Consider the following 14999-nt stretch of genomic DNA (forward strand, 5'->3'; position numbering starts at 1 on the left):
GGAGCCTGAGTACGGCAACATTTGGTGTGTAAACACTCACTGGATTCCCCTGTTTTGGTTGTAGTTGTTCCAGCCTAGAGCTGGAGTGGGCTCCCCTATTGCAGATATACAGTTTACTATTATTTTTTTTTTCCAGTCCTGGGCTTGAGCTCAAGGCCTGAGCACTGTCCTTGGGTTTTCTCAAGGCTAGAGCTCTACCACTTGAGCCTCAGCACCACTTTCAACTTTTTTCTATGTATGTGGTACTGAGGAATAGAAACCGGGTTTTCGTGCATGCTAGGCAAGCACTCTACCACTAGGCCAAACTCCCAGTCCAGTTTACTACTATTTTTTATTGCTTATTTTGCCAGCTCTGGGTCTTGAACTCAGGGCTTAGGCACTGTCCTTGAGCTTGCATGCTAGGCAAGCAATCTACCACTAGGCCATGCTCCTGGCCCACTCAATATTTTTAACAATATATTTTGAATCTTGTGAAGTCAAGAACTCGTAAGTTTATAAAAATGTATCTAACCTTTGAGGCATGCTAATATGAATATTTGTGTGCCTTCCAAATAAAAATAGATTTTTCATCATTACGCACTTTTATAAAGTGGTTCCCACTAGCTATATTTTTTGTTTGTTTGTTTGTTTGTTTGTTTGTTTGCCAGTCCTGGGCTTAGGCTCAGGGTCTGAGCACTCTCCTTGGATTTTTCTCAAGGGTAGAGCTCTATCACTTGAGCCACAGCACCACTTCTGGCTTTTTTTTTTTCCTACGTATGTGGTGCTGAGGAATCGAACCCGTGTCTTTGTGCATGCTAGGCAAGCACTCTACCACTAGGCCAAACTCCCAGCCCTCTAAATCAAATTTTTAATTTCCCTTCTGGAATGTGCTCTTTTCTTAGTGTTCTGTATCTCAGGAAATAAGCTTATTTAACTAGGTTATATATAAAACTTTAAAGTGTGTTTTTCCTTCTTTCTTCACATCATAATCACTAGCAAATATTATGGAGTTATCCAAAAATACATTATTATTGTGTGTGTACCAAGATTTCTCATTGTTGACATCTGTGTTTCCCATCTAGATTGCCTAATTGTTCACATTGCTCCATCTATAAACTGTATAGCGTATTCTCGGAAGTCCTTCTCTTATTAAATCTCTGACTCAGTATAAAATACAAAGTCTTTGGTATATGAGATACTGCCTTGTGGTCCCTTCTGACTTTATCTCCTGCTACTTTCTCTCACTTGACTCTAGCTAAGCTGGCCTTCTTATAGTCTGCAGATAATATTTTAATCAAGCTCTTTCTTTCACACTTTTTGTTCCCTCTGTCAGGAATGTTTTTCCTTTAGCTAAAAACTCATTCCTTCAGTCAGGAGCCAGTGGCTCATGTCTGTAATCCTAGCTACTCAGGAGGCTGAGATCTGAGGATCATGCTGCAAAGCTAGCCAGTCTGAAAGACTCTTATCTCCAGTTAACCACTAGAAAACTAGAAATGGTGCTGTGGCTCAAGTGAGCTGAAGAGCTCAGGGACAGTGCCCAGGCCCAGAGTTCAAGGCTCAGGACTGGCAAAAAGAAAGAAATATACAACCACCCTCCCCCCCCAAACCCTCATTCCTTCACTATTTTCTTAGAGAATTTTTTTCTAAGCCATCTGTAAAAAACAGTAAGCATTTACACTATTCATTTGCTTATTTGGTAAAGTCTTTTCTCCCACTCAGAATGTAAATATTCTGAGGACTAGGAATTCTCCTGTTTTGTTCACTGTTGCACCCACCACTTAGAATAGTGAGTGGCTAGCAATAAAAGCACAGTGTCTTTTGAGCATTAGCATAAATTAATTATTTATGTATATTTATATATGTGTAGCAAACGTTTGTTGAATGAGTGAATTTTAGGTATTTATTTTGATAGATCTGGCTATTATATTCCATTGCCTAGATCTCTTCAGACATCCTTTTAGTTTCATTTACTGATCCATAGTTTTATAAACTACTGACTCTATTCATAGAAAAAGCCTTGTAGAGTTCTGCTATATCAGCTATTCATACACCTAATATTTTGCACTGTTGTTTTATTTCCTAGTGAGTCTGGAAGTTTGGATCAGAGTAATTCCTTTTGTCAGAGGCTTTTTCCCATTGGAGAGGAAGGAAAACTTTAATACAAAATACAGCAATTCTTACTTTTGTATCTTTATTTTCTTCCTTTATAGTTTATGGTTCATATAATACAAATTTTCTTATTGGAGCTGCTTAAATGTTAAATGTTTTTTATGTTTACTAGAAGGGTAACTAAAATGTAAACAATTATGGTGTTCTTTTATTTTTATAACAGACTGATGTAAAGGAAAAACAGAAAAAACTTGTTGAACAATTAACTGGACTAATAAGTAGTTCGCCTGGACCACCTACACGAAAATTATTAGCCAAAAATCTTGCAGCCCTTTATAGCATTGGAGATTCTTTTACAGTTTTTCAAACACTAGACAAATGTAATGACATTATAAAAAACAAAGATGACACTGCAGCCTACTTACCAACCAAACTGTAAGTACTTACTGTGACAGGTATACTGAATTTTTGTTGTTGTTGTTTGTTTGTTTTTCTCAGAGTAACTTAAGGAGACTACTTGACCATAACAATCCCAGGCAGGTTAAAAACCTGAGACATGGGCCAGGAGCATGGTCTAGTGGGAGAGTGCTTGCTCAGCATGCATGAAACCCTGGGTTCAATTCCTCTGTACTTCATACACAAGATAGCTAGAAGTGGTCCTGTGGTAGAGTGTTAGCCTTGGGGAAAAAAGCCCAAGGACAGCTGGGCATAGTGGCTGACACCTGTAATCCTAGCTACTTAGGAGGCTGAGATCTGAGGATCAAGGTTCAAAGCCAGCCTGGACACTAAATATCAGAGACTCTTATCTCCAAGTAATCACTGGAAAATGGGAAGTGGGGCTGTGGTTCAAGGGGTAGGGTGATAGCTTTGAGCTGACTAGCTCAGGGACAATGTCCACGCCCAGAGTTCAAGCCCCATGACTCACACACAAAAAAAAAAGTAACTTGCCAAGCTAAAAAGTAATGAAAAACTGTTTTTAAGAACAGGAAATGGTGCTGTGGCTCAAGGGGTAGGGCTGTAGCCCTGAGCTGAACAGCTCAGGGACAACCCCTAGGCCCAGAGTTCAAATCCCAAGACTGACAAAACAAACAAATTAAAAAATTCCCCCCCAAAAGAACTTTATTTACATATTGGTGGAAGGATATCCCCTAGTTGCTAGATGACTTAACTGGTAGATGTTTATGTTATTATCCAAATATCAACTGCTTTTTTTGTTGTTGTTGGTCATGGGGCCTGAACTCTGGGCCTAGGCACTGTCTCTGAGCTCTTCAACTCAAGGCTACTGCCCTACCCCCGGAGCCATAATGCCACTTCTAGGTTTCCAGTAGTTAATTGGAGATAAGAGTCTCACAGAGTTTAGTGCCGGGGCTGGCTTTGAACCCCAATCTTCAGATCTCAGCCTCCTGAGTAGCTAGGATTACAAATGTGAGCCATCATGCCCAGCTCTGGCTTTTTTTTCCTAAATATGTGGTACCAGGGAATCAAACACAGGGCTTCACGAATGCTAGATAAGCACTCTTCCACTAGGCCACACTCCCTGCCCTCATTCTTAATTTTACTGTTAGCTTGTAGAGTGAGTGTTGAGATAACATGGTATTTGGAATAAAACAACATAATTGATTTCTTCATTCTATTGCTTATTATGATTGCTTATGATTATGAGCAAAATAAAATTTTTGCCAGTCCCAGGGCTTGAACTCAGGGCCTGATCACAGTACTTGGGCTTTCTCAAGGCTAGAGCTCTGCTACTTGAGCCACAGCACCATTTCTGTTTTTTTCTATGTATGTGCTACTGAGGAATTGAATCCGGATCTTTGTGCATGCTAGGCAAGCACTCTACCTTTAGTCCATGCTCCCAGCCCTGATCAAAAAATGTTTTACCCCTCTCAGCTATAGAGTAACTTGCTCAATTCACATAGCTATTTTATGTTCTAGGATTTTAGGCATAAATCTACAAAAGTTTAACGAGTTTTTGTTAACCGTTGTCTATCTGTTGTCTCTCCACTAAGCTCCCAGATGTTCTTATTTGACATGAGTAATGGTGGGGTTGCTCCTTTGTTTCTGAAAAACTGTGTTACTACATTCCTTTCAGAACCAAATGTTTCACTAAAAATGATGGCGATGCAATTGTACAGTTTAGAAATGACAGCACATTATATAAATGTATAAGATCGATTCTGTGTGTTTATATTTCCACTGGCAAGATAAGACAAAGTGTAACAAATATCCAAGATGTAACACAATGAACAAATAGTTTTATCACATTAGTGTTGACATTGAGTGTTAGATATAATAAGAAAGAGATCATTGTGGATTGAAATAATTTAGAAAGTCTTCAAAGAAAGAAAATTCTTCTTAAAGAATGATTATGACTTACTTTGTACCCATATGCTTATTTTGCATGATTTTAATTACTTGGAAGAATATGATTTTAATTAATTTTAATTGATTATACTTCATTTGTTGTGATTATAAAGGATAAATTAGGTGTTTCTGAAAGTTGACAAAAGTACCCTCGACAAACCCAAACTGATTTTCAATAATGAGAGAAGTGTGATGAAAACCTGTATTAATCTGAATAATAACCAGTGAAAATGTTTTTACAGAGCTGCAGTGGCTTGTGTTGGAGCATTTTATGAAAAAATGGGGAGAATATTAGGTAGTGCATTTCCAGAAACAGTAAATAACCTTTTGAAATCTCTAAAAAATGCAGAGGTGAGTTGTATGACAAATATTATTTGCATATTTTGCTTGTGGCAAGAGCTAGATGTCTTAACAAATGTGCTTTCTTTTTGTCATTGTGTGGTACTCATTTTACTGAGCAAGAAGGCAGTTTCAGATTATGAGATTTCCTTTCTTTTTATGAATGGTACCTTAAATTTTAGGGAAAGGAAAAAGAATACTTTTCCTTGATAAATAATAGGTGTATCTATTTTTTTTATTTAGTTTTATTTTTATTGTTTTTTTTGTGTGCTGAGCCTACTATATCAATTTAGCTATAATAAAATACCTCATTGAGTGATTTAAGATTCAGAAATTTATTGTATCACAGTTATAGATTCTAGATGCCAGAAATGTGATGTTAGTAGGTCCATTCTTCGTTTGAAAGCTCTGGAAAAAAATTTTTTCTTTCTTTCTGTGGTTGGTCTAAGACCCTGGTCTTTCTTGGTGTGTAGACACACATCTTCTAGGCTCTCTCTTTTGTCACCAACAAGTTTGTCTTGTTTTTGTCTTGTTTTATTAGCATTTGGATTAATTTCATACTAATCAAGCATGGCTTCACCTTTATTTGATCTTATCTGCAAAGATTCTGTTCCCAAATGAAATCACATTCACACTGTAGAAGTAATTAAAACTTTAACTCACTTTTGAGAGGGATACACTACGATTCCTTTTTTTTGGTGGTGTTGCTGGTAGTTATAGGGCTTGAACTCTGGGCCTGGTGTGGTCTCTGAGCTCTTCAGCTCTACCACTTGAGCCACAGTGCCACTTCCTATAATTCCTGACAGCTAAGATCAAGTAAAACTAGTTCCGTTTTGTTCTGTTGATTTAATGTTGCTTCCATAAATTCCTGTCAATGTTAGGTTGTACAAAAATAGACTAAGCCAGACTCTGAGTCTGCTTCTTTTGTCCAGAAAAACTAATTTCTTGAGTGTATATCTCCCTGGGGCTCCATTTGTCTGTCTGTTTGCTTATTTTCTTTCATATTGGTAAGAATTAGGGACATATTGTCAGGCATTAGGCATACAACAATGAAAAAGACATAGTCCCCAACCTAAGAAAACTCCTATTATCTACTAGAGGAGGTCCATGTGTAAATACATTTTATAATATGCCTTTAAAGTATACTTTAAAAATAGGAGTAAAAAGAGAATACAGAATGAAGAGGTTGAATTAGGTATAGTAAATCTGACAAGTTTTATTGGATGTTCTCTTCTCCTTCTTTGGAATGGCTTTTACTTAATATTTTATGTATGTAATACTGAAGCTTTGTGCTTAGTGTATTGTGCTTCAGTATGTCATGAAATATTGAAACATGTTTACTTATATCCTAATTTCTCTGATAGTATTTAATGGTCGTTAATTCTTTTATTTCAGTTGCTTTCTAGAATATTTTATTTTTCATCTTTCATTATTTACTGTTACATTTGGAGGTAAGATAATATGTCAGAGAGAAATGATGTATCCGGTATGTTGTGTTTAATAGGGAATTTATTTTACAATATAGTTTTAAAGATTTGTTTTATGTATATATGTAGTCTCAAGGGCGAAGTGAAATCTTAATGAGTCTACAGAAAGTTCTAAATGGATTGGGTGGTGCAGCAGCTTCCTCTCATCGTGATATTTACAAGAATGCCCGGTCCCTCTTGACTGACAGATCTATGGCTGTACGATGTGCAGTGGCCAAGGTCAGTACCACTTATAATGTTGACTCTATCCTGCTTGCTTTTAAACAATCAATGACTTTTTTCTTTTCATTTCTAAATTATGAACATGTTTTTGGTACTTATTAGTTTCACTTTCAAAAATTACACATACATGGAATTATTACTTTTTTAGTACATAGATTGTTTTCTGGCTTTCACAGCATCATTATCTTGAGCTTCACCTATATTGTTGCATGTCTCAGTAGTTCATACTTTTTATTGTTGAGTACTATTTCATTCTATGGATATACCATATTCACTCAGTCTACTGTCTATTATGAGTGGGCAACTTCTAATATTGACTACCTTACATGCACTCCTCCACCTCCCACATTTACATAGGTATCCTTAGAAATTTGTGGATGGATATATTTTTTTGTTTTATTTGAATCAATACTTAGGATGGAGTGGTTGAACCATATGGTATGACTTTTAAAGAAACTACCTGTTTTCCAAAGTACTTGTGCCATTCTATATTTCCACCTTTTTATATTCCATCATTTCTTCTGCATTTTCATTGTCATTTATTACTGAGAATCTTTAATTTTATCCATTGTAATAGTTGGAAATATCTCATTGTGGCCTAATTTGCATATACATAATGACTAATGATAGACTATTTTTAGGTTTTGCCATTTATATCTTCTTTGAAGGGCTATTCAGATTTTGTTTTGCTTTGAGTTTTTGAGTTTTAAGAGTGCTTTATGCAGGCTAGGAAAGCACTCTACCACTAGGCCAAACTCCTGGCCCCACTTTATAGGTTTATAAAAAATATGTTCTTCTACAATCAAGTAGGCTTCATCCCACAGATGCAAGGCTGGTTTAACATTCGCAAATCAATCAATGTAATACATCACATCAATAGAGCTAAGGATAAGAATCATATGATAATTTCTCTGGATGAGGAGAAGGCATTTCACAAAATACAACATCCATTCATGTTGAAAGCACTAGAAAAAATAGGAATAAGAGGTACATTCCTCAAAATAGTGAAAGCCATATATGAAAAACCTACAGCCAGTATTATACTAAATGGTGAAAGACTGGAACCATTCACCTTAAAATCAGGAACTAGACAGGGATGCCCACTCTCTCCACTTCTCTTCAATATAGTGTTGGAACCCTTAGCCAGAGCAATAAGGCAAGAAAAGGACATCAAAGGGATCCACATAGGGAAAGAAGAAATTAAACTATCCCTATTCGCAGATGACATGATCCTCTATTTGAGTGACCCAACAAACTTCACTCCCAAACTCCTAGAATTAATAAACCACTTTATCAAAGTGGCAGGATACAAAATCAACCTTCAGAAGTCAGTAGCCTTCTTGTACACCAAAAATACACAAACAGAAGGCCAAATCAAGAAAATGATCCCATTCGTAATAGCCCCCAAAAGAATAAAATACTTAGGAATAAACTTAACCAATGATGTAAAGGAATTATTCAATGAAAACTGTAAAAGCCTAATGAAAGAAATTAAAGAGGACACTAGAAAATGGAAAGACATCCCATGCTCATGGCTAGGGAGAACCAACATAATGAAAATGGCTATACTGCCAAAACTGATATAAAAATTCAATGCAATCCCCATCAAAATCCCAAAGACATTCTTTACAGAAATAGAAGACATAATCCAAAAAGATTCATATGAAACAAGGAAAGACATAGAGTAGCCAAAACAATTCTAGGCAAAAGGAGCAATGCTGGTGGTATTACAATACCAGACTTCAAACTCTACTATAGAGCCATAATAACAAAAACGGCTTGGTATTGGCACAAAAACAGACCAGATGATCAGTGGAACAGAATAGAAGACCCAGAAGTAGAACCAGATACCTATAGGCAACTTGTATTTGACAAAGGAGCCAAAGATATACAGTGGAACAAACACAGTCTATTCAATTATTGGTACTGGCAAAACTGGGCAGCCACATGCAGAAAACTAAAAATTGACCCTAGCCTTTTACCATGCACAAGCATTAACTCAAAGTGGATCAAAGACCTCAATGTAAGACCAGAAACCGTGAAACTGCTACGTGATAAAGTAGGAGAGACACTGAACTCATAGGCACAGGCAAGATTCCTGAACAGAATCCCAGCGTCACAACAGATTGGAGAGTGACTCAATAAATGGGACTACCTAAAAATAAAAAGTTTCTGTACAGATAAAAACATAGTTGCAAAAGTAGAGAGAGAGCCAACCAACTGGGAAAAGATATTTACCAATAATACATCTGACAAATGCTTAATATCCAGTATCTACAGGGAACTCAGTAAACTCATCCCACCCAAACCCAACAAACCATTCACTAAATGGGCAAGGGAACTAAAAAGAGACTTATCAGAAGAAGAGATTAAAATGGCAGAAAAGCATATGAGAAAATGTTCATCATCTATGGTCATAAAGGAAATGCAAATAAAAACAACCCTAAGATACCACCTTACCCCAACAAGAATGGCCAAGATTTTGAACTCAGACAATGACAGATGCTGACGGGGTTGTGGAGAAAAAGGAACCCTACTACACTGCTGGTGGGAATGTAGTGTAGACTAGTTCAGCCACTCTGGAAAGCAGTGTGGAGGTTTCTTAAAGAACTGAAAATTGACCTTCCCTTCGATCCCGCCATACTACTTCTGGGCATCTACCCTGAACATCATAATCCAAGATATGATAAGGACACCTGCTCAGCTATGTTCATCTCTGCACTATTCACAATAGCCAGTTGATGGAAACAGTCCAGATGCCCTACTGCAGATGAATGGATACAGAAAATGTGGAATATACACACACACACACACACACACACACACACACACACACACACAATGGAATTCTACATAGCCAACAGACAAGATAAAATAATGGCATTCTCAGGGAAGTGGATGAATCTAATGAATCTAGAGCAAATCATGTTGAGTGAGACAAGTCAAGACCTAAGGAACAAAAGGTGCATGGTATCCTTAATATGTGGCTATTAAATCCAAAGAGTACAAGAGCGAGGACTCAATAACTGCATATCCAATGCTATGGACATGGTAATGGAAATACAAACATAACTATATAGGCATAAAAACCTATGACTCTATAGACATAATGTTTTATTTCATAAATTAATATGTTTTTTTTTTTTTTTTTTTTTTGCCAGTCCTGGGCTTGAGCTCAGGGCCTGAGCACTGTCCTTGGACTTTCTCAAGGTTAGAGCTCTACCACTTGAGCCTCAGCACCACTTCCAGCTTTTTTCTATTTATGTGGTACCAAGGAATCGAACCTGGGTCTTCATGCATGCTAGGCAAGCACTCTACCACTAGGCCAAACTCCTGGCCCAAATTAATATGTTTATATGACATACAAACCCTTAGCCTAATTTTGATTAAGTTCTAAAAACTAAGTCCCAGTGATTGTGTATAGAGATTCCCTTCTTGAACACTTGTTTGTTAAACTTGTCATTTGAAATATTAGGTAAAAATCAATATTAATAACTTCTTTAATACAAAAATCAAAGCAAAAAAATTCTTTAGCAGATATATGGTTTGTAATATTTTCTTTCAGTCCATGACTTACCTTTTTTTCTCAATCCATGTGCTATCTTTCCATTTTTCATTTTTCTTTTTCTGTTTTTCATCTTTTTTTTTTTTTTTTTTTTTTTTTTGCTTCTCCTGGGGCTCAAACTCAGAGCCTGAGCACTATCCTTAGGCTTCTCAAGGCTAGTGCTGTAATTTTGAGTCACAGCACCACTTCCAACTTTTTCTGCATATGTGGTACCAAGTAATCAAACTCAGGGCTTCATGCATGTTAGACAAGTACTCTACCTCTAAGCCACACTCCTGGCCCTCTTTTCATTTTTTCTACTGCCCCCACCCTTCCCTTGTTTTTTGGTGGTAATGGGGATTGAATACATTGCCTGGATTTTGTTAGACAAGTGCTCTTCCCTTAAAGCTACATCCTAGCTCTTTTCCTTATGTTTGTTTTAAGATAGGTTGTTTTGTTAGCTTTGTCCTAGCTGGCGTGAAACAGATTCTCTCAATAATGTTGCAGAAGTATAATATAGTGTAACAATGCAGGTAGTAACCCAATCTACTAATCTTGTTTAAATTAACCAACTTTACTTATATTCTCTTAAATTTATGTTTTTAGCATTGATGAAGATGATTGTAAGATTTTTCTTTTTGGATTTGCTAATGTGGTGACTTATAGAATTTCAAGCAACTTTGAATCCCCAGGATAAACTGTACTTAGTTCTGATGTATTTATCCTATTTATATATTGTTAGAGTTGCTTAAAGTTTAACTTTTTTTTTCAATTTCTTTATTGAGATTAAGTGATTAAATTTAAGCCACAGTACTGTGGCATACTTATACTTAGGTACCATCATATACTCATTTTTGCATTCACACTGATAAGCTCATCATTCTGATCTACAAAGCTTATGAATAATGAAAAATACAAAGACCTCAAATTTCACGTAAGAATGAAGTTTAACTCTTCCCACCTTAATGATAAAATTATTCCTTCCTGTTCAGGTGTTATGTACTTTTCTTTCTGTTGCTTAGTCTCAGCTGTCCCCTCTTTGTCTTCCATTCCTTCTCTCCCCTCACTGTCCTTGAGTTACGTAGTTCATTTTCATCAATGTCTATTCTGATGTGCCTTGTTGCTGCACATTTTCACCTGCTTTCTGCTGGTTCTGTGCTCAGTTTTTAATCTTTTTTTTTTTTTTTGGATTGGTCATGGGGCTTGAAATCTGGGCCTAGCAGCTATTTCTGAGCTCTTCAGCTCAAAGCTACAACCCTACCCCTGGAGGCACCCACTTCCAGTTTTCTAGTGGTTAACTGGAGATAAGAGTCTCATGTTCTTTAGTGCCCATGTTAACTTTGAACTGCGCTCCTCAGATCTCAGCCTCTTGAGTATCTAGGATTACAGTCGTGAGTCACTGTGCCTGGCTACAGTTTTTAATCTTTGTGAGAAATTTTGGTGTACAGTTTTTGATTTTACAGCATCTTGAAGACTGTTGTTTAATAGATTTTTTGTCCAGTTGTTTTGTTATTTCAGGAGAGAATATAAGAGTGTGAACATGGTGGTTCTCTTAGTCCATTTCTGGAAGCAGAAGCTCTAGGGTTTCATTTATTTTTGTTTTTATTTTCAGTGTCTCCTGGAACTACAAAATGAAGCTGTATTCATGTGGACTGCTGAATTGGAGAACATAGCTACTCTTTGCTTTAAGGCTTTGGAAAACTCAAACTATGGGGTACGAGTGGCAGTATCTAAACTCTTAGGAACAGTCATGGCTACAGCCTTGATGCCAAAACAGGCAACAGGTATTGTTTTTCAATCTCTGATTTATTCTCTAACAGTTACTGGCAGGGTTAGGAGTATTTCCTACTAAATTCGGTATTTCTTGTAGGTAGGTCACTTAAAAGGATTTAAATTGCTAGATATCTTTAGCATTAAATGAAATAACTCAAATGGCATTTTTCTTGGTGTTGTCAAGAATTTTTCTATGATAGTAATATACAAAACAATCTAGAAATTTGGCTGGACTTGAGCAATGGTTTTGTATAATGTTTAAGGGTATTAAATTCTGGCATTTTCTGTTCTAATTTCTTAACTTTCAGTCTCTGATAGATTCCCATTTTTTTATTAAAGAATTTATTAACATTGATTTTTACATCATGTAGATTCCTATTTTTATTGCAATATTAATTTTCAGTTTTTCTCAGACCAGTATTTGAATCAGGCAGTATTTTTCTTATTTATCTATTTATTTATTTATTTATTTATTTAGTGAGTCATGGGGCTTGAACTGGCCTGGGTTCTGTCCCTAAGCTCTTCAGCTCAAGGCTACCACCCCTACCCTTGAGCTAAGCCCCACTTCCTTTTTTTCTAGAGGTTAATTGGAGATAAAAGTTTCAGTTCCTTTTGTGTCCAGACTGGCTTTGAACCGGATCCTCAGACCTCAGCTGCTTGAGTAGCTAGGATTACAGGACTGAGCCACTGCCTCTGGCTTTTATTTTTTGTTGTGAGACTGGGACTTGATCTCTGTACCTGACACTTTGCTAATGGCCTGGTGTTCTACCAATTGAAACACACCACCAACCCAAGTGAATTGTTTGTCTCACACTTCCATGGAGATGTTTCAGGGATGGTTAGAGAAAGATGTGGAACATACTAAGAATAAAACATACTAAAAATAGCAAATGCAGCAGTGGGGAGTGGGGCTTGGCTCAAGGGTAGGATAGTAGCCTTGAGCTGAAGAGCTCAGTGACAACACTCAGGCCCAGGGGTAGGGCAGTAGCCTTGAGCTGAAGAGCTCAGGAACAGTGCCCAGGATAAATTCAAGATCCACAATCCACAAAAAAAAAAAAAAAAAAACCAAATGCTAAGGGACTCTAGCTTTGTTATTGTTTTGAATCCTACCCCACCAATGTATGATAGAAAAAGAGTAAGATTTCATAGGTTTAGGGCCCACCCCTTAGGTTTCTTACTTGTGGGACTGTATGTGTGTTCTCCAAGCTTTCTGCATTTTTATTGATAATTATTTCACTAGATAATAAGTATGATGTCACATTTTTAAGTATTATATGCCAGATACTTAAACATAGTATATAATTGCTTTATTTAATCTCCCAAAGTCCTATGTATTTGAAGTACCATTGTTATTCTCATTTGATAGATGAGAAACTTGAGACTCAACAAGGTTGTGTAACTTGAGGTTTTTTTTTAATGTTCTATTGGAGCCAGGCCCTGTTGCTCATGCCTGTAATCCTAACTACTCAGGAGACTGAGGTGTGAGAATCTGAGAATCGTGGGCACTACAAAGCCTTGAGACTCTTATCTCCAATTAATTTCTAGAAAACCGGAAGTGGTGCTGTGGCTCAAGGGCAGGGCGGTATAGCCTTGAGCTGAAGAACTCAGGGACAGCGGCCAGGCCCAGAATTCAAGCCCCATGACCTAAAAAAAAAAAAAACCAAGTGGTAGAGAGCCAATTTGAGAGCAAAAGTTAATTTAGAGCTCCAGGTCTCGAGTTCAAGCCCCAGTTTTTTGGCATACAAGGAAAAATGTATTTTTTTAAGTGTGAAAACTAAAACTCTTAACCCAGGAAGATCCCGATTCCTATATACTTGACTATGAGCTGTATATTCCCTCTGTATAATTTTTTGCAAGTGTTGTATTTGTTCCTTTGTGTGAAAGAACATATAAAATATGCAGCTGGACAGCAGGGATGAAGATTGGATATATTCTCAGTTGCATTTTAGTCTATTAGACTGAAATGAGAACAATGAACTTCGCAAAACAAATGTCATTTTGTGTTTCTGTCAGTTGGAGATATGAACTGTGGTCAGGTAGAGTGTCTGCCATGAGTGTGCATCATCCTTGTTACATAGCTTGATCATCATTATTAGACTATTGGACATAGATTTATCTAAATTGCTCTACTTTCATACTTCTTTCATTTTTCTAGCTTATTGTTTTACTTTAGAATTTGGGATTGTGAATGTTAAGATTATTGGAAAATGGAATGGCCTTATGCCCCCTTTTAGTATTCTTAAAATTAAAATTTTGAATTTTTAAACTAGAAATGCAATTAATGTAGATTTTACTTCAGAAATATTTGCTTATGAATTTATTTTCCTTCCTTAAAGTAATGCGTCAGAATGTGAAACGAGCAACATTTGATGAAGTGTTAGAGCTCATGGCCACAGGGTTTCTTCGTGGAGGGTCTGGTTTCTTAAAGAGTGGTGGAGAAATGTTAAAAGTTGGAGGGTCTGTTAATCGTGAAGTAAGAGTTGGAGTCACACAGGTTTGTATTATATTCATAATATTGTGTTCAGACTGTTACCATGTAATGGCTCATACAGATTTTTAATATTGTCTCTTTTCTTTCAAAAGTTTCTGGTACCAAATGAATGAATTAAAGTTACAAATTCATTGTTTATGTGGAAAGATAAATTTTTCTGAAAAGGTCATTACATACTAAACAAAATTTCTAAAATTTTATTTGAAAACAAATGAGATATTCAGATATTGGTAGCTTGAGGCATTTAAACTGATATTCTCCAATGACCTTGTAGTTAAAAATAATTTATCTCTGTTTGATATCCATGATTAACCTCCAGTGTAATTATAAGATTACTCTCACTTGGTATGTGGTTTCAAAGTAATTTATATTAATGGGGCTGGAGACATGGCTCTTGGTAGAGCACTAGCAAGTGAGCAAAAGCATCAGGTACAGTTTGAGTCCCAGGCTTAGACTTTAAAAAAAATGAAAAACAAAACAAAAAAAAGAAAAATAAAAAAGATGTCACAGGCTGGATTTTGCCTATAATTCTCCTTAACTCAGGAGGCTGAGATCAGAGAATCTGTGTTCCAAGTCAGCCTGAGCAGACAAATCTGTAATATTCCTTTCTTTTCTTTTTTGTGCCAGTCCTAGTGCTTGAACTCAGGGCTTGGGCACTGGTCCTTGAACACTTTGTTCAAGGCTAGCACTC

The 14999-nt window shown here is 36.6% G+C and overlaps 1 protein-coding gene across 1 annotated transcript in view; it reads left to right on the top strand.

The window, feature by feature from the left end:
- Nucleotides 1-14999, top strand: part of Heatr5b (HEAT repeat containing 5B) — an 85207-nt gene that overhangs the window by 2152 nt on the left and 68056 nt on the right. The window contains exons 3-7 of the mRNA XM_090337153.1: nt 2312-2523; nt 4695-4803; nt 6348-6497; nt 11657-11828; nt 14154-14311. Coding sequence (XP_090193279.1) covers nt 2312-2523; nt 4695-4803; nt 6348-6497; nt 11657-11828; nt 14154-14311 — 801 coding nt within the window. The remainder of the gene's footprint in view (nt 1-2311; nt 2524-4694; nt 4804-6347; nt 6498-11656; nt 11829-14153; nt 14312-14999) is intronic.

The sequence above is a fragment of the Megascapheus bottae genome, chromosome 7 (assembly GCF_031878675.1).
Source record: "Megascapheus bottae isolate mThoBot1 chromosome 7, mThoBot2.hap1, whole genome shotgun sequence".
Lineage (NCBI taxonomy): Eukaryota > Metazoa > Chordata > Mammalia > Rodentia > Geomyidae > Megascapheus > Megascapheus bottae.